The sequence below is a fragment of the Struthio camelus genome, chromosome 1 (assembly GCF_040807025.1).
Source record: "Struthio camelus isolate bStrCam1 chromosome 1, bStrCam1.hap1, whole genome shotgun sequence".
Lineage (NCBI taxonomy): Eukaryota > Metazoa > Chordata > Aves > Struthioniformes > Struthionidae > Struthio > Struthio camelus.
Genome location: NC_090942.1, coordinates 205,388,610 through 205,408,637, shown reverse-complemented (window position 1 = coordinate 205,408,637; position 20,028 = coordinate 205,388,610). Strand labels below are relative to the sequence as shown.

The 20,028-nt window shown below is 37.4% G+C and overlaps 1 protein-coding gene across 3 annotated transcripts in view; it reads left to right on the top strand.

Moving 5' to 3' along the window:
• Positions 1–20,028, top strand: part of DDX10 (DEAD-box helicase 10) — a 206,030-nt gene that overhangs the window by 5,746 nt on the left and 180,256 nt on the right. For all 3 annotated transcript variants that reach the window (XM_068930311.1, XM_068930313.1, XM_068930312.1), the window contains exons 2-9: positions 2,824–2,884; positions 3,081–3,211; positions 4,899–5,057; positions 5,500–5,620; positions 6,743–6,932; positions 9,074–9,200; positions 10,436–10,598; positions 12,172–12,256. In XM_068930311.1, the coding sequence (XP_068786412.1) occupies positions 2,824–2,884; positions 3,081–3,211; positions 4,899–5,057; positions 5,500–5,620; positions 6,743–6,932; positions 9,074–9,200; positions 10,436–10,598; positions 12,172–12,256 (1,037 nt within the window). The remainder of the gene's footprint in view (positions 1–2,823; positions 2,885–3,080; positions 3,212–4,898; positions 5,058–5,499; positions 5,621–6,742; positions 6,933–9,073; positions 9,201–10,435; positions 10,599–12,171; positions 12,257–20,028) is intronic.

Below are 20,028 nucleotides of genomic sequence, written 5' to 3'. Positions count from 1 at the left end.
AAATCCTGTTCTCTCCAGCTGATCAGGATTGATGTCCACTAGTGAGATATATACTCACAAAATAGGAATATATACGCACAAAATGGGTCTCTCCAGTAGCTGGCCTCAGCCACCCAGTCTATCCAGTAGCTGGCAGCAGAGCCCAGTTTCTCCAGGTGCTGGGTCCTGGACTGTCGAGCCCCTGAGGTTCATGGTCCCGCTCCAGTCACTGGCACTCGGCTCTCTTACCCTGCTTGCTGATGAGTCCGGCTTGAAGTTTGCTAGTGCTCTCACCCACAGGCTCAGATCAGAGAGTGCACCCACACAGAAGATAGTTAGAAACAGAATTTAATAAGAATATCGGATAGGCTATGGTGACCAAGCGCAGGGCCCGGTCAGACGAGCACGCTGACCAGCCAGCTCTTTACCCAGGACTGGCCCCTTTTATCCCCTTTTCCCTTGTTATTCAGAGTTATTTCCTAAATCATTTGTTTACCAGGCCTTTATCTTGGAGAAGGAACAATGCACGCATACAATTATTATTATGCCTCTGACAATAACAACACAGAGCTGAGATTTTTATAGACTGAATTTCAGTCAGCTAAAATTGCTTTCAAGTTTTCCAGGTATATCACTTTATCTCTAGAGTTCAGATGGTAGTGGTTTGGAATAGATGAACTCTCAGGTGCGTGAAGGAAAGCATTAGAGCTTTTCTCAGCTTCTCTGCTACTGTCTTTCTACATCTTACATCCCATCAGGAATGGGAAATAATTTTCAAGCAAGTTCTGATTCAGTTATGAGCTTGTTATTTATGGTATTGTTTTCTGTAAAACATGCTTTTTCTAAGAATTAAACTGACAGCCCCAAATTTGCAACGGTAATGTAGAGATGAAAAACTTTGGGAGCCCATCTCTGTAGTATGATTTACAATGGAACTAGAAAGGCCAAAATATTTTAAGGAAAACTTACTTATTTTGCCTAGGGTTGTGTGTTTTTCCACATAAATGAAAATAATTTATCACTAATAGAGACAGTTTGGTAGTTGTGAGCTTTGTAGAAGTTTAATCGTACTCCAGTACTAACCTCATTTAATATAATGTCATAAACATTTATTTTATGGACACTGTTAAGAGAACAAGTGAGGAAAGTGGAGAGTTTTGTGATGCAAGTGTGTAAGCTGTTTGAGTTAAAAAAGATGGAAAAGATAGTGATTTATAAATTAACTTTGTCTTTGCAGTTTAGACAGAGATGACTTGTGAGGAAGAGTTACTGTGAGGGATGAGGTGGGTGGTGGGTGGGTATGTTGTTGGAATCAGCTGTGGGTAGTAACACACTGCTGGTCTGCCACAAAGTGGATCTGATGTCGCAGGGAAGCTGCGATACACATCATCTTATTTCAAGGGATCTGAAAGTATAGATGGGGCAGATGGGACGACTTACTTCTAGCAAGCTTGTAGGCTGTAAGCAGGCGGCTGGCAGTGTTTCCATGTGTTCCTTGCAGAGGAAAGAGTCTACCTTTGTTTCTGGGAACGTTAAAGGCTGGGTTGCTGCAAGTGCGCTTCTCTTTTGCAGGAAGGTAGTGACCATGTATTTTGCAGCTTAGCCATTTTTTTTCTTAAACTGAAATAATTAAAAAAGAAGGAAGAGCTCTTGCTCTTGGGGTTCCAGTTTATGGACTGTGACTATCTCTGCTCCGCTTGTAGCTTGCTAGCAGCTGCGGAAACAGAAACTACTTCTCTGTGGATTTGCCTGGAAAAATGAAGTTATACTTAGCAGTCATGGATCATAAACTCAGTGCTTGTTGCAGCCACACAGAAATATGAATTATTTGTCTAGTTATTGGCTAGTACTTTGATGTAAATACTTTATTATAGTCTCTGTTGGCAGTTAGTCTGACTCGGACAGTTTGGAGAAAAAGGCTGTAGAAGTTGTGATTTTAGGAATACTATTTGTAAAATACTTAGCATGAGATTTAATCGCAGGTTATGCCTGCAGCTTGCAGTGTGCTGCACTGTAGAGATATTAAACCTTGCTTGCATATGGCAGTATCTTTTTAAAGTGTGATTTTTTTTTTTTCCTCCCCCTTCTGAAAAATAACTGTCAGATTTTTGACCCCCCCCCCACCCCCCAAATGAACTGGAGCAAGTTCAGGGGAGGGCCACCGAGATGGGCAGGGCTGGAGCACTTGCCCTGTGAGGAGAGGCTGGGGGAGCCGGGCTTGTCCAGCCTGGAGCAGAGATGCCTTTGGGGCTTTGGGGACATCTGACAACAGCTCCCAGCGCTTATGAGGTGATCTAGAAGACGCAGCCAGGCTCTTCACAGGGTTGCATGGCAAGGAGGAGGAAGGTCAAGGAGCAGGAGTTAAAACAGGAGAAGTTCAGAGTGGAGACAGGGAGAAGCTTTGCCCCCTGAGGGGGGCAGTTGGGCAGTGGCAGGGGTTGCTCAAGGGGCTGTGCAGCCTCTGTCCTCAGAGGTTTTCAGGACCCGACAGGACGAAGCCCTCGGCATCTGGGTCTGATGTCAAAACTGACCCTGCTTGCGAGCAGGAGGTTGGACTGAGACCTGCTGAGGTCCCTCCCAACGTGAGTTATCCTGTGATTCCATGATGATCTGAACTTTAAATCACGCTGTGAACCTGCCTAATTAGAGTACGTCTTACAACTTCCTAAACAGTTTGTTAGAAGAGCGGTTTGACTTGGGTCAAACTAGTACAGATTGCAAGGCCAACTGACTTCGTCAGGTCATACTGAACTAACAAACATTTATGTTAAACAGCAACTTAAAAATGGTATTTAATTTCCATATGTTTAGAGTTTAGCACTTATTAAATTTATTTTATTTCAGATAAATGTAAATGAAATTCAAAGATTTTCAGATTTTCCACTGTCAAAGAAAACTCTAAAAGGTAAGCATTTAAGTTTTCTTCGGAAAGTAACTTAAGTAGAAATTCATATAGCGTTTGTTTGCAAAGAAAGCAATTTTTGCTTTAAACTGATTTTAAATAAATATTACCATATATAGCATTTTCCAAATGGAAAAATACAGCATTAGGCAAGATAAAAATAAAGTTTTCTTCCCTCTCTTCTGCACCCTAATACTAGGATTGCAAGAAGCTCAGTATCGCATGGTAACTGAGATTCAGAGGCAAACCATAGGTTTGGCTTTACAAGGTAAAGATGTTCTTGGAGCTGCAAAGACTGGATCAGGCAAAACTTTGGCTTTTGTTGTCCCGGTAAGTAATTTACATACTTCCATCTACACTTAGGCCAAGTTATCAAAGAAGCCTTGGGTGTTAGACAGCTTAGGTTAATGGATCCTGGGAGAAAGGGTAAAATTGACCTATGTGCTCCAAGATTGGCTCACTTAAGAAAGCTGCCTGAGGTTTTGGATTAAGTGTATTTTTGTCCCTAGAAATATTCAGTCATTTTGAAATTTTATTTTGATCCTCACATTAACAGACCCCATGTGATTCAGGAAGTGCTTTATTTTTCTCTCAGAAATCTGTCTTCCTTGTGCAGCTCTGCTAATGTTGTCTGATTCTATTAAAATTTGAAAACCGAGTGTATGAAATGGGTGAAGTTCCTACAGTTCCACAGGCTTTTTTAGATCAGTGGTTTTCGCCTCTTTAAAATTTTAGGCTGTAGACCTTCTATTGCAAATTTAAGCATAGTGACTGTAGGCTTCCTTTTCTTGGTCATTTTTTGTGGAAAACGCTTCCAGATTTGATCAGGAAAACAGGATGCAAACTCCTGCCGTGGATAATAAATGCTTGAGTGTTTTACTCCAATCATCATGCTCTGTATTTAATTTCTTAAATTAAAGAATAGGAAAAAGTGTACGTGGCTTCAAAAATATTCTTGCAAACTTGAGGAACAGAACAGAAGTGAGATTGCTCAATTAGTTCATCTAGAAGTAGAGTTTTTTGTCTTAAAACATTACCCTCCTTCCCCAAAACTGTTTAAAATAATGGGGAGGAGTTGGACAGGTGAAGAGTGAAGAAAAATTGTATGTGAATGCTAAACAGTATTTGCTATTTCAAAATACTTGAGGTAGGATGATCGGACCAATGAAATCTTTGTGTTAAGATTAGTTGACTAAGACAGTATTTCTGCAACGTGAATTCATTAGAGGAGAAATAATCCTGGATCAAAGTGTACAAGACCTTTAGGCAGAATGCTGTCTGTATAGCATATATGCATAGTACTGCTCTAAATCTGAAACCAGAATTATTAAGGCTGGATTATTTGGCTTTTTTCTAGCTGCTCTTTCTGGTTCCCACAAAACCTTACAAGCACGGAAATTTCTCCTGTGTTTCTGCATCTGATTATACTGATTATATACTATTATTATATACTAGTCAATCATATACTATATATAATGTATAATTATATACTATATACTATCTACTATTGATTATAAACTTCTTTCCTGTGAGCACTGGAAGAGGTTGCCCAGAGGGGTTGTGGAGTCTCCTTCGGTGGAGATACTCAGAACCCACATGGACGTGATCCTGGGCAACGTGCTCTAGAGGACCCTGCTTGAGCAGGGGGTTGGACTAGATGATGTCCAGAGGTCCCTTCCAACCTTGGCCGTTCTGTGATTCTGTGTGATTTCTATTCTCACATAAGTGAATCAGACTTGATTTCCAGATTTTAGCAGAGTAGGATTAGTTGTGCAGTGGAACTTCTACAGTTTACAACCCATTGCTGTCTGTCATAGATTGGTACTGGGGACCTTTACTTCAGCAAGTATCGTTGCCCTCAGTTAGAACTGATATATAATCAAACTGCAGGAAATGCATATTGACGTTTCTCAAATCATTATCTGAATTAACATCACTTTATCTTTTTTATGGCTTTTTTTTGTTATGTGTTTTCCCTCTGTGGTTTTGTAATGAGAAGAAAGCAATTTTTTTTCAGGCTTTGGAAATCTTGTATCGCCATCAGTGGACTTCAGCAGATGGATTGGGAGTTTTGATAATATCGCCTACCCGGGAACTGGCATATCAAACCTTTAAAGTTCTGCGTAAAGTGGGAAAAAATCATGACTTCTCAGCTGGCCTTATAATTGGAGGAAAGGTGTGTCCTCTCTCTGAATCTGCATAAATGAACAAATAAGTGCTAGTTTTGGAAGGAAGCCCTTGAAGGGAAAAGTCAGGGAAAGCAGTAGTTCGTGGGAACCTCTTAGTGCACAGACAGGAAAATGAATGGGTCACTGTCTACCTTTTGAAGCCTTTGTGTATTTATTATCTTACTAGGCTGTGCGACTGGATGGAACTTCCTGCCAAGCTTTCAAGGACTAGCCTTTAATTTAGATTATTCTGAAATACTTTTTTGCTCAAGCCAGAGGTCTGAGCATGCTAAAGACATGATGCAGTATCTGCGTAGAAAGAGGAAAAGAAGCCGATCCATGACTGTTTTTTTTCTAAAAATCATTAATAGATTAAGCTGGCCAGATCATCTCTACCACTAGACTGCTGGCATGAACAATTAGAACTAAACGGATTTAACTTATTTTCAGGATCTGAAAGAAGAGTCTGAGAGAATCCACCACATCAATATGCTAATTTGCACTCCAGGACGGCTTCTGCAGCACATGGATGAAACTTCATATTTCTATGCATCTGATCTACAAATGTTGAGTAAGTTTTTAAGTATTTGAAAGTACTCTGAAATATTTTGTAATAGTTGATAACTGTGTGGGACATTTTTCTTGGCTAAAAAGTTCATTCTGGTTGTGGTATGTAGATGAAACAGCGTTTCAGTTCAGATATGCAGAAATTAAAATAGAAAATAACAAAACCCCTTTCTTGTGTGCCTTTTCTCTCTCTCAAAGCAATTGCTGAGCGTGTTTTCCTTAGGATGAAAAGAAAAAGTAGATGAGTTAATAAGGGACCCAAAAACAAATATGGCATCCCATTATAATCCTTTAGATATGTGTTGGCTAATGCTGACCTTTTCTTTTTGGCTATAGCTCTCTTGTTTTGCTTGATAGGATAACTAACTATATGAAACATTTACTACAGTGTATGTATTTTGAGCCAGTTGTAGAAAATATTTTTCTCTGCATTTTGAGCCGGATTGCTGTTTCTTTCTTTGTTGTGTTAGGCTCTTGTTTCTTTTCATCCTACCAACCTGAATACAAATTCAGCTTATTGAAAAGCTTTGCCTGCCTTTAAGAACTGTGCATAATCTTTAGCATAGCTTGAGGAACTTAAAAGCAATTAAGAAGCTAATGAAGCTGATAAAAGATGAAATTAAGCTTGCTACACTCACTACAGTTCATTGCGGTTAGACAAGAAATGCAGTAAAGATAGGCCCTTTTCTTAATGCTTTGTCTCTGTGCTAATCTGTGTACTCGCTATATATCAGTGGTAAATTTAGCTTAGATACAGGAGAGTCTGTTTTCCTTGGTCATGAATAGTGCAGCACTATTCTTTGTTTCATGGTTTTGTTTCTGTAGTGGGACAGGGATTTTATAATTTGTAGTTTATCTGCAAATTACTGGAAATGCTGATCTTTCTATACTTTAGTACGTGACGCTGAGGGTACGTAATGTTATGGGAAACGCTGTGACTTCTCTATTGCAATATTTTTAACGTTTTATGGAGTATGTGAGTAGCTAAAGAGAATTCTACAGTACACAGCAGTTAATTCTTTCTCTGCAGCTTAAGTAGGCATTGATTTTTATATTATACAGCTCTAAAGTCTGAATTTTATACAAAGCTAAAAACAATGTCTCTCATCTATTTTTCTCAATTCAGTTCTTGATGAAGCTGATAGAATTCTAGACATGGGGTTTGCTGAGACAATGAATGCAATCATAGAAAATCTACCTAAGAAACGCCAGACCTTACTTTTTTCAGCAACACAAACGAAATCGGTGAAGGATCTTGCACGGCTGAGTTTGAAAGATCCAGAATATGTTTGGGTTCATGAGAAAGCCAAATTCAGGTACGTCAGAATAATTTTTCTAGACCTCGGGTTTAAACAGGTGCTGCTTCCCTAACTGTCATCTTCCTGAATCAGAAGTTAAATTTTGCTTCCTTCTCCTTCCTTCAATTTCTGGTCCTGTTGCATGCCGTTCTGAAAGTAGGGAATTTTCAGATAAGGCATTACTTGTTGTGACTGATTTATTGCAGGGAAGCTGAAGCTGCACCTTGCTTGTAGCTCCCCAGGCAACTTCTCTGACTAGTAGTTTTTTTTTCAGGCCAGCTCCAGGAGTGGGTTATAGCCTGGACAGAGCAGTCTTCTGGCTGTAGCAGCAGTCATTTCTTGGTTGCTGCTTTTTTGTTCTTTGGCTTTCTTTCCTCTCCTGCCTCCAAACTCACTATGCAGGACCACCATACCAACAAATAGTGCTATGTTTGTTGGACAAATACGGTTCTTCTGTGTGTCTCTGGTAAATCTGGTGTTCCAAGGAAATGCTGCTCTATTGGGTGTGTGCAGAAGGACCGTCTTGTTTGCATGCTCGGTATTGGGTGCCCTTAGGAAAACATGTGACGTTTGTTCATGTGCGAGACCTGAGTCTCGTGATTCCAGACATGCAGGGTTTGCTGTGCATGTTCAGGACTCCAGCCCTGCGCAGATGAAGTAGGTTTTTTTGTCGTAGAGTTTGGACCAGAATAGGAGGTCCTCCATGGAAGTATATGATCTGCCCAGCTTAAAAAAAATTAACGTGACCTTAAATGCAGAAAGGTGCACAGAGTTCTTAGTATGCTTTTTTTCTCTCAAAAACTGAGTGAAGACCACTATTTACAATTCTGCATTTCTGTGGGCTCTAGTCTCTGAGTGACAGATTGCTTATAACAAGTATGATTAAGTTTTTCTGTTTTATGAAGTATGCATATATTTGCATATGTAAGATGCAGGTGGAGGAAGGTGAAGCACATGGTAAAATGTGAGCCAACAAGGAATAGTCAGTAAAATGAACAGCAGAACTTGAATGAATCCTCAGGCAGGTTTTAGCTGTTTGATGTCAGAATGTCTCTTTGTCCTTTATTAAGTAAGGGATCTCAAATAAATACAATTACGGGGAAAAAATTGTGTGGTTAATATCTTATAGCAGAAGAGGATATAGAAGCCTAGTATATAGTCTTCAGTTTGAGGATTGACTATACATCTGTTTCACAAATCTTGCATTTTTGTGAAGTCTATTTTAAAGCACATTGGAATTTTTGAGATAACTGAAGAGGTGCAGTTAGATGATGAACTGCATCTAAAAAGGAACATATTAATTTGTTTTAGAATTACTGCCTTTGTACATGGTTTGGTGTTATCTTAAGGAAACCGTTTCCTGTGAAAGTTTTACAAGGTGAAAGTACTGTGGTATAATTTAAAGTGACTAGTGGAATAAAAATTAGAGCAATGTCATGTAACTTTATTCTCCCAAGTGGCATCTTCAGTAAAATAAAGTAATTTTAAATACCCTTGGTCTGTCTAAGGTGGAGTAGAGGGACTGAGAGAGAAGAATATTTAAATGCATTTCAAGGAAAAATATGTCAAAGAATATTCTTTTCTTTCTTTGTAAAGAATTGAAAGGTGAATAAGGACGATGATTTGGGGCTTTACAAAGTCACTTTGCATGTCAGAGAGTGATCGGTAAAAATACATCAATGCCTTTTTTTGTGCATGATTAGACTGTGCTTTGACATTGCCTTAGCACAAATGATGGTTTAATAGGACTAATAGACGAAATTGCATTTTAAGTCGAGTCAATTTGAATGTCGCTGCTTAGACATGGAAAGAGTTTGGCCAGCTGCTAGTAACTGAATTTAGAAGTCAGAAGGTTTTTTTTTTTTTTTTTTCCCCCTTCTCTCCTTCCTCCCTTTCTTCCAGGATTTTAGTTAGGAAACTCATTGCTCTTTCAAGAGTAGCTTTCCATTGGAGCTGCTAAGAGTTTTTTCTGCAAGTGGGAGAACCTCCCAAACTTAATGTGTTATTTTTTTCCCTTGGATATTTGTCAGACACTCTTGACTTGAAAGAAAGGTCAGCAGCTTTGTAGATATTGTATGCCTATATAATCTTTTTTTCTGTTGTTTGTTCTCTTTTTAATGTTATGGGAAATATGGTATCTAAATATACTTTTTTTTTAGTACCCCGGCAACTTTGGACCAGAACTATATTGTTTGTGAGCTTCAACAAAAAGTAAACATGTTATACTCTTTCCTGAGAAGTCACCTGAAAAAGAAGAGTATTATCTTTTTTGCAAGCTGTAAAGAGGTATGACTATTTTATTTTTTTCCTTGTAACTTATTACAACTACTAAAATTAAGATGTTCGTGTGGATATCAAAGCATCAGAGAGGTGAGATGCTGGATAAGCTTGCAACAGGAAAAGTGGGGAGGAGCTAAACCTTACCCACATCTGGCTACATGTCACACAGGGCTGATGAGACAGCCTGGGTGTCCGGAAGCGCGGAGACCCGGGCTCAGCGCGGGAAGGTTCCTGCAGGGATCTGTGTACTCAGAGATTGTTGTGCTCTGATGTTGAAAAAGAAAGCTAAAGGCTATGTAGCTAAGAGCCAGCTAATATGGTTTTGTCCGGTGAGGCGTTTCATAGTTGGGTTACAGAGTGTTTAGTAGATGTATCTGCTTTTTTTAAAAGCTTTGAAAGCTTGCTGTAAAGAAATTCTAATTATGAAATAGTGTGTGGAAGAGTTTTTCCTATGATTATATAGGATGTAATTCTTCAGATGCCTGCTCATGTAACTGTCCTGGGAGTATTTCTTTGAAATTATTTGTAAATGTTGGTATGGCAGATATTCATTCCTCTGACTGTGTGGAATATTTTTCCTATATATTTTCAGCAGATTATTGTCTGGTAAATATTCATTTTAGTTTTTGCACTTTTGCAAGAGGTTACAATATTTCTGTTGCTTTGCAGTTGGCTGCTGAGTACAGTGAGGTTGTAGACTTATTTCTGCAGAAATTCTCTCTGAGCCGCAGCTGTTACTGCGATATATGGAATTTCTGCAACTATTATCCTAAAAATTATTAGTTAGCAGTCTGCTACAAAATAATGCTGCACCATGGTACTTCATGTAATAATAAACAGCCAGTTTTGTTTTACTGTTTCAAGCTTCAGCAATTTCTTTGAGAAAGACAATGTAGACTGTTTGAAGTGCAAGCATAAGACGCTACACCCCTCCAGTGCTGTCTAAAAGCAGCATTTCTGATGGACTTTCCATATTTCGGTCTCTTGCGGACATCCCAACTAGTTGTGCCCCAAATCCTTTCTTTTAAGAATGGCATGCCTTTCTGTGGCAATCTTTCCCATGGTCCATTTCATGTTACAGCGCATGGGTGTGTGACAGTGCCTCTGAATTGCATGTCTTCTCTCTGATGTGGCGAAAACTGTACTTCGCTTTATGTGCTAAGACTGTAGCTGTCTACTGGATACAATCATTACCATGTAATGTTACATTTGTTTATTTTCTTCTGATTTGTTGGCAATAGGTCCAGTATTTGTTCAGAGTGTTCTGTAAGCTTCAACCCGGTGTGCCTGTTTTGGCACTCCATGGCAAACAGCATCAGATGAAGAGAATGGAAGTCTACAATTGTTTTGTTCGGAAAAAGGCAGCAGTACTTTTTGCTACAGATATCGCAGCTCGTGGCCTCGGTAGGTACCCATTAAAGCATTAGAATATTCACAAAGTGATGATCCGGTCCTGTTCAGACTTTATCAGTGCCAGTGTGCTCTTAAGGCCATGTTCATTTCTTACAAATCATATCGTAGTTTGTTACCGCTGTATTTAAAAGCTCATTAGGGTTACTCAGAAAGAAAAAGGTATGCTTCTCAAAGAGTTCTGCTGTTTCCTCACCAAAGAGAGGTGCAGTTCATTTGTGCTTAGTTTTCCTTTTTGTCCCTGAAGGACCTAAGCTGTCGTTAATCTTGTAAAGCTGTTTTTTTTCTCCAAGTCTGTAGATAATCTAGTTCTTCCAGCAATGTTGTGTGACAAATATCCAGAACAAATAAAAATGGAAATGATGATACGTAGGCTCCCTACGCGCCTTAAGGCAAGATTTCAGCAGCTTTTAAGTATTGTCGGTTATGTCTGCGTCCTGTGAGTTATTCCAAAGTACATGAAAAATGGCTAATCTGCCTCTAGAGGGAAATGGAAACTTAGAGAGACTTTAATATCTGTGGACTGCATGTGGGATTATGGGACTTTAAGGAGGCAAAATAATAGATGAGGCAAAAGCAAGAATATTTTATAGGAGCTGTTTTGGCTTCAGTTTGTCTTTTCTTCGGTCATTAATTGCTAGATTATAACTTCTGCAAATGCTTTGCTACTTACGACTTTTTTAAATATTTGATAGAAGAATTTTGAATATATGATAGAAGAACTTTTCCAGGAGTCTACTTGTGTTTCTTTGGAGTAGCAAACTTTCATTGTCCAAAACGTAAGGTGTTGTCGGTACATTACAGGAGGAAATTGCTCCAAAATGGAAGCGAGCAGAAATGAAAACTGTTTATCATACCTTCTACATGGCTGAAATCTTGCTAGTGAGGAATTCATGTGGGTATGGTTGCCTGGGTTTAGAGGGTAGGTATGATTGTGGAACGCTGCGTTACTACAGACTTGGTCAGGAAGTAACAGTGGCTCGCTACAATGCAAGTTAGATGAAATAGAGCAGTTGGAAATTGCCATTTAAAACTATAATTCACTTTGAATATTGAGTTCTTGGTCCGGCTTGGTGACCTTCCCTTCCTGTCATTGAGAGGGACTATGATATTTCTGTACGTGGCTAGCTAAAGCAGTGGTATCTGACCACAGCTCACTTCAAACCCCAATAGTGTAGAATATTGAAATTCCAGGTAAAAGTAGGTCAAATCCTGTTATTTAATTATTAAATGTTGTGGTGTCTTATTATCTGTGTGACGCAAAACATTTATCTTTCCGTGTCAAGTGTAAAATTGTGTTCCATTCGGTGCACTTTCGTAACTTAGGAAATGAAGACACCGTTAACTTTAACTTTCTTTGACGAAGAGGATGGTTGTTTATAATGTGCTAATACATACGGTTAATTTTATTTTTAACTCAGAAATGGCATGCAGGCAGTGTCTATAAGTTGATATCTAAATGATAATTCTTTACAGGAAGTAATTCTTCAAAATAACGTGTTACTCTTGAGTAGGAGGATTTTGAGTCCAGAGAGCTTAAAATTTAACATGTTTTTTCTTTACATAGATTTTCCCGCAGTGAACTGGGTCATTCAGTTTGATTGTCCAGAAGATGCAAATACGTACATCCACAGAGTAGGAAGAACAGCCAGGTTCGTATTCATTTCTGATTAATATTTTAATATTAAAAGCTACAGGCACTGCTACTTGGCTAAAGACTTGCTTGAAGGAAAAAAAAAAAAAAAAAAGAGTTGGAAGGAAAGAAGGCTAAAATCACCAGAAGACCTTTTGATTATTTAAAAGAAATGCTTTAACGTAATCAGAGACTTATGATGTCTAGTTTAATCTGACAGACAAGGTTAATAGTGAAGAAGCAAAAGTCATCTTTTGTACTTGGCAGGATTACTGCAATGGCTGATTGGACCACTTGTGTGTGTAGAAAAGCTTGTGTTGCCACTGCCATTTACAGATAAATAAAGCTTTAGACTTTGTGGATCCAGTTTTTTTCAGTGTCATTGGAGACTCATCAAAAGAATCATATTATTTCTGCCTTATTTTAATTTGGGAAGTAAGGAATCAAATGTTAATTACTGGTTATTTTTTTAATTTGTTAAGTCTTTTGTGGAATTATATTCTTGAGTTTAGCTTTAATTTAAATTATTTGTGGCCAGGCCTTTATAAAGAAAGGGAGTTACCTGGATACGCTATGGCAAACTGGTCCTTGATCTCTGAGGTTGATTTTTTTTTTTTTTTAAAAAAACAGGAGTTGTTATGTTGTATAATTCAATAAATTAAGAACTTTAACCATTTATCTGAAGGATGGAATGCAAGACCTGGCATTATATCTTGTACCTAATTTATTTAATATGTTTGTAGTAGGGCTTTACCATCTACTTTGCAGCAAAGGATGAGGTCAGATATAATGACTGAACGGTCTCTTAGAACAGGATATCAGTACTTTGTACTGCAGGGGTTTGAGATTTGTGTTTGGATTGGACAGCAGTAAGTTTTGGTGACTCATTAGTAGGAACACGTGTACTTTCAACGCTTTTTCCGAATGTGGAGTTTTTAGGTATGTATGTATTGTAATCGGTTACATCTCTGCTCCACTTTTCCCTATGTCTACCTTTTTCCTATCTACCCTTTTCTTATAGAAGGGAATAATAGTTTTTTTTAATAGCTTTTGGAAATATGTTAGCTGTGAGCAAAATCAATGCATGTTCTGTATAATTAGATGTAATATGTAGTCGCTTACGTATTTGAATTTAGCTAATCTCATTGGTCCTGGCTAAAAAAAGACCATAGGCATAGTTAGAACTTTTTTTAAAAAATCCCGTGTAGCTTCTGCAGAAGGCTTGTAATTTTGTATGGTATGCTGTATGGTATACTGTCCGTCATGGACGGGAAAACAATATATATAGCATGGTTTAACTGGCAGCTTTGAGAAGGATTGTTGAACTCTTTTGTAGCTGTGTTACTAAGTTGAAGTACCTGTCCGGATCTGGAGTCCTTAGGCATTTTCCTAGTACTTAGTAGGTGCTGAGAAGAATGATTGTAAGCAGCTTTAGAGATGGGGAACAGCTATATAAAGGCAAATAACCACCCCTTTTTAACGCTACTTTTAATAAAATGTCACTCTGACTAGCATGTTAGCCTTGCAAGGTTATGGGTCTGTCTTCAGAGCCTCTTGAATACAACCTTCTGTGGTTGCTTAAGGAACAGATTTAGGCAGAGTATGGGGGCAAAGGGTCTACTCTGCAGTACATCAGCTGTGCTGCATATCTGTCCCTTGCTTCGCCAGGCTGTCATTTAGATGTTTCTTTACATGAAACTTTCAGTAGCTGGATCTTACTGAAATTATAAGCATATCTGAGCAAATTATCTGAGCTGGCAGAACTGTGGTTGATATTGAAAGCTAATTCTTTCTGTAGGAAAAGCTTTGCCAGGTACTTTCTGTCTCTTAACCTCATACAGAGATCAGTGAAGGTCCTGCTCTACGTTGGACTTTCATTATGGAGAAACGTACAGAGTCTTTGTCCTGAAGTTCACTGAACAAATCTGTTTCCAAGACTACAGTTAAGGGCATGAACTAAACCACTGAAAATAAGATAAGGAAAATACCTAATAGTTTTAGGTATATACCGTGCACTAAGTAAATAATCTAATATTGAGGAAGAAATGTCACTTGTTTTCAGAAGCAGCAGCTAGTATGAGAGGAGCTCATATTTTCTCTTTAAACTTAATAAAAATTAACTGCAGTTTAATAGTTGTCATTAATGAGGTTAGAGACAATTACGAAGTTTCATGGGTTATGAGAGTGTATAATTGCATGGAATGAAACCTAAATTAAATATCTCAGCTAATTAGGAGACTGTTAAGCTGTAACTGAAACTGGGTTGCTGAATACTGTCTACTTTTGAAATCAAATTATTTTGTGACTCAAAAGTAAATATGAAAGTCAAGAGAAAATATTAGTTTGAGATGGGGGTTGAAGAGTATTTGACTAACAGTTGTTGTGGTGTTTCTACAACACTTTTACACTTTTGCAAAGCCTTACCAAAAATGCAAGACACTGATTGATTTAAATGGATAAGACCTCTGTGTTCCCTAAGTAGGATTTCTCTTGCACTTCATGCTGCTGTGGAACATAAATTGCAACTTCTGCATTTTTTGTCTTAGGGTAAAGTAAAATCAAGAAAATCTGGGTGTTGTCCAGTAATGCTTTTACTTTATAGCAGAGCTGGCATCTCCTAGGAGTGTGTGCGTTTTTTTTTTTTTTTTTTTTTTTAACTTGGAAGATACGCTACTATTGTGGTGACTGGAAAAAATGTGGAAACTATTTCCTCCAATTGCATTTTTAAATATTTATTTAAAGTCTAGCTGGTATAATAACATGATTTTCTGTAATACTGAGAATATTGCAACCATATCCTTAAATATTTTGTTGACTATGTTCTTGTCATACAGTCTCCTAGCAAAGACTGCAATGTAAACTATTAGATCACAGTGATTTTCCTGTGGATTTTAGTTTAAACGTTCTAAGCAAATAAGAGATACTTCTAAAGATGATCTGCAAAATTCAATTCTGGCTTTTAATTTCTATTGATGCCTGCTGTTCTCTAGCCCATGAAGCCTACTGTTGAAAAAATTCCTTCATCAGTTTTGTGAAACAAAACTGCAGTGCCACTAGAGGACAGCAGAAGATAATAGTTTCTGAAGCACAACCATATGCGTTTCCCCTGCCTCCCCAACTGTCTTTCCAAGCATAACTTGTAAGTTGTGTGGCATGAAAAGGAACATATATAGGAATGTTTTTCTTTCAGTCATGATTGCATTGACAAGTAGGATAGATATTGGAAGGTCTAGTCTGTCTTTCTGTTCATGCATAAGTATCTTGTATTTTGGATGTACTCGTGTCCTTTTATCCTGGCGTGTCTCAGTAATTAATTTCCTTCTTTCCAAGCGTTATCTGCCTCCTTTCCCCCCTTCTTCAGAGGAGACTATAGAAGCTGTTACTTGAGTTTAGTGATTTTTCTGTGTGCAGAACATTTTTAGACACTGACAGTTAAATGTAAGACAATAAATCTGTCCCTCTGCAGTTTTTATAATCACTGTGGTATGTCCAGATCTTTATATAAACTTCGAGTCTGGCTAAGTCTCAGACTTCTGATATTAATGGTATTTAATCTGGGCTAGGTTTTTTTAGGTGCTTAATCTGAATTAGGAAAGCCACTGTAATTTTTTTTGTTAAATGTAGTATATGTATGCATATAAGCATGCACATTCAGTCTAACTGTACATAAGCTCTATCCTTTAGGTAAATTATATTCTGAAAATAAATGGAATAAAAGAATCAGTATTCTAAAACCAGGATACTGTAATGCCTTTACACTGGCTGATAATGTCTTTATACTGGCTGATATGATCATCACAGCCGAAAAGCGTGAATAAAGACTTAGAAGATCTGTAGTCTTTTTAATGTGTTGTGAGTACTGAAGAATGTACGCACAAGTTTTGGAAAGGTGAAAGGGGTCATCTGATATTACTCTGTCATGAAGTAAACTGCTTTGAAACATGCTCTTTGGGGCTCCCCTTAACTGCACATTATAGGTATGAAAGTGAGACTAATAAGCCTTTAGAATAATCTGTCCACGCGGGACTAAAGCATTTAAAAACGTGAGTGACTTAACGAAACAGTTTTTCAGTGGTGGTAGCTTGATTTCACATTGGGAAACGTGTCTCAGAGATGTGTGTCTTGGGTTGTCAATGAACTGCGTAATCAAGATGGCAGCTTCTTGTTTGTTTGTTTTTTTTTTTTAATATTAAAGACTTGCTGAAGCACTTTTACTGATGTTTCTTTAAAAAACAATTGTAGTATTTAAACCATCTCTTATATTATATTGCAGTCAAGTCATTATCTTAAGTAAAGTAAAAATAGCTGCCAGTGGAGGTCACAAGAAATTGTTGACACTACATATTTAACTTGCAATGTATATTATTAAAAATCTCTAAATACTGTAACCTACCTACGTTCTTGACAGTATCCTCTGGGGCTACAGTTGCGTTAACTGGAACTATATTATCCGTTAGAATTTTTTTCTAATAATACGATATGAATGTTCTAATATGCTAAAATATTAAGTGGCGGTGGTTATTACGTACTGATGTGAAACTATCCTGGAAGCTATAATAAAAAAGAGAAGCACATGTATTTCAACGCAGTAGAGTGGACACAGCTGCTGTGGGAAATGGATTGCTTGCAAACTAGCTGGAGGACTCAGCAACCTCCCAAGGCCTTTTAATTCAATTTGTTTTGAAACTAGCATGATAAGGTTTGTGAGCCGCTGTCTTTTCTTGTCCATTATTTCTCCTGACTAAGTCTGCTCAGCAAACAAGATGAGCTAGTATGACTGAATGAAGGGGGTTATGATATTGTGGCATACCTAAAACCTAGTTACATGGTTCTCATAATTTGGCTATAGATATAAATGGGCCCTATTGTATAGACGGAAGGAAGAGGATATGAAGGGATCAAAACAAATCCCTACAAACCCTCTAAGTGGTCTCTAACTTGATAGTAACATTTACTGATGAGTTTTTTAAGGTCTGACTGAACGAAGGTCTGTAGACTTTAGACTGAACTAATGCCTAAACAAAAGAGAAATAGGAATGAATGAAGTACTGGAACTAGGATAATGTAAAAACAAAGTGAGAACTGCTTTAACTTAGTTTTTAGTTTTAAATGCTCTGTGAAGTGTCAGGTTATTCACAGGCCATGATAGAGAGAGCTCTTCCCAGCAGTTTAAAAACCTTCATCTGTGGGCATAGGCTGTCTACAGCGTTTGTTCAGCTGTGTTTGGAAGTAAGCTTTCTGCTCTAGTGTAGTTTTTGCTGGGCTGCTTTGGTAGGATTTACCTTTGATGGTACAGCCCAGTTTCCAGTTAGCAGTGCAGACCACTTGTTAAAGATCGTTGTTTTGAAGAAAAAGATGTTAAAGAGACCATTGATTATGTAGATAGGATAGAAATACTGATATTCATGCATTTTTCTGTGTTCATTTGTCACTTTAAAAAAAAAAAAAAAAAGGAATATCAGATTCCCACAGTAGGGAAGAAATCCAACAGTGTGAAAAGTATAATAAACAGTAGATAAAACTCTTCTTGCTCATGGGCTAGGAAAAACAATTTTTTTTTTTGTTGAAACTTATATGTCACCAATCCCTTTTGTGACAGAAGGCCCGGAAGGTAGTATAATTGGAAACAAAATTTTGTCTAAGTTGAGCCCAATATGAGGGAGCTAAAGTTATTACTTTAAGAAGTATATGTAAAAATGATAGCTTATATAATCAGATGTAATAGTTGAATTTTAAAACAAAACTATGACTTACTGTATTTCTGTGGAAGGCCTTAGGGATAAGTATAGATATTATTTTCTCTCTGTTGAAGGGTAGCCTGTGGGTGAACAGACTTCTTCATATGAGTATTGGATTGAAATAAGACTTCTCATAATAAAAGTGCCCATTTTGACTTTTTTGGGTTATATTTTCATAGCTGTTTAATATTATTCCTTTACATAAAAAGTGCAGCACAGACAAACGTGTGCATCAAATTGAAATTTTGCTTCACTGCTTTAGGTGTTTTATCAAGGAATTGAAAATCATTAAAAAAAGAAAAAGTAACATGCTAGAATTATTAGCAGTTGTTATTAAGTGTGATTGTTGAGGTTTGTAACTAACTTATTCAAAATGTAGATTGGGAAGTCACTGTTTATAACCTACCTTTTAAAAATTAGATCTATATTTGCATACACAGCTGGTGATTCTCTATTTTCAAATACTTCTTATAACAGGTGAAGAGTTACTATGCCTGTTTTTTCCTCCTCCTCCTCACATCTCAATTGCAGTCTTACGTATATCAATAAATATATAGAGAATTTCAGTGGAAAAGTGGCGCCCTCATGCTCTTTCCACCTTTACAGGGATAGGTAGATAGCTGTAGAAGCAAAGATCTGTGCTATTTTTGAATTGTTTGTCAGTTATTCCATATGACGGAATTGTTTCATTCTAGATTCTTAATGAAAACTAAAACTGTATGCAAAGGCTTAAAGAACATTGTTGTTGTAGAGTCAATTATTCAGAATACTTGTGTTCTGAGAAGGGTCTGTGCAGTGAATAAACGATGGCTTTATATGCTGAATACTTAGGCTTCCCTATGGAACTAACTATTCAGTGATTTTGCACTCATCGTTGGGCCATCCTGTATGATGAATTAAAGGTCCTGTGGAAGAAGTATGAAAACATGTATTTAGATTGGTATCATAATGCACATGCAAAAGGGGGCAAATTTAATGGCCTTAGTTTTGATGCTAACTATTTGAAGTGGTCAAATAGTGTTCAATTTGAAGGTTTAGTAACCTTAATGCTTTTGTGTTTATTATATCTCAGTGGCCTGACATACACTCAAAATTTCATCTCATCTTTTTTTAATTTACGTTGTTCTGGGTTGCTCTTACTTTCCATTTTCTTTAAGCTCTGCATCTAATAGAAATTTGAGTGGGAAACACAAGGAATGGCCACCCGTGGTGCATTAATTTTATTAATCTGCATATAGTCTTTTTTGGAAATGCAATTTTTGATTTGCTAGATATGAGTGTTGGTTTTTTTTTTTTTTTGTTTCTCAGGCCTTTCAGAAATCTTGACTTCCTAACAATAGCTAGATGGACGTTCTGGTCGCCATTCCCAAATCTTCAAAAGTGCTGGCCTCACGCTATTTTCATGATGTTTCCTATTATCGTCTTTGATTTTTGTCCGAGTTTGAACAAAGCATATCTTCAGAGCTAAGTTATTTAATAAGTGAGATCGAAACTCAGATCTTGAGTTAGTAGCTATGTAGGACTGGAGTTCAATCATCAAATTAATGCTAGGAAATCCAGTCCTATATAAATTCTAATAAAGTAATGTCTAGTTGTAAATCTCAGAATTTTTCCAAAGTCAGTGAAATTAAAATTTCAATTTTGTTAAGGAACTTAATATTCAAAATCAAATTATTGAAGGACTGAACCATAATCTCGGAACCGATCACAACGTTTCTTCGATTTGAGTCCATGCACACTGACTTTCTCCCCGAGGTGTCGTAGAAATACAACAGAAATGTTATTGAATAGACTTCAAATGTAATCATTACGTTTATTAGATATGGATGATTACCACAAATTTTTTTAATGGTATGAGGCAGGCTTAACTCAGGTCCTTATAAGACAGTATGCAGCAGAATTTCAACCATTAAAATTCTTCCTGGTCTTTTCTCTTTATTAATTTTATGAGCATTTTATGTAGTTGTGGATCCATAGCTATGCCTTTGTCCCTGAAATAAAGTAATAAGACTGAGACTTCTTCTAGCAAATGACAGAAAAAAATATATTAGAA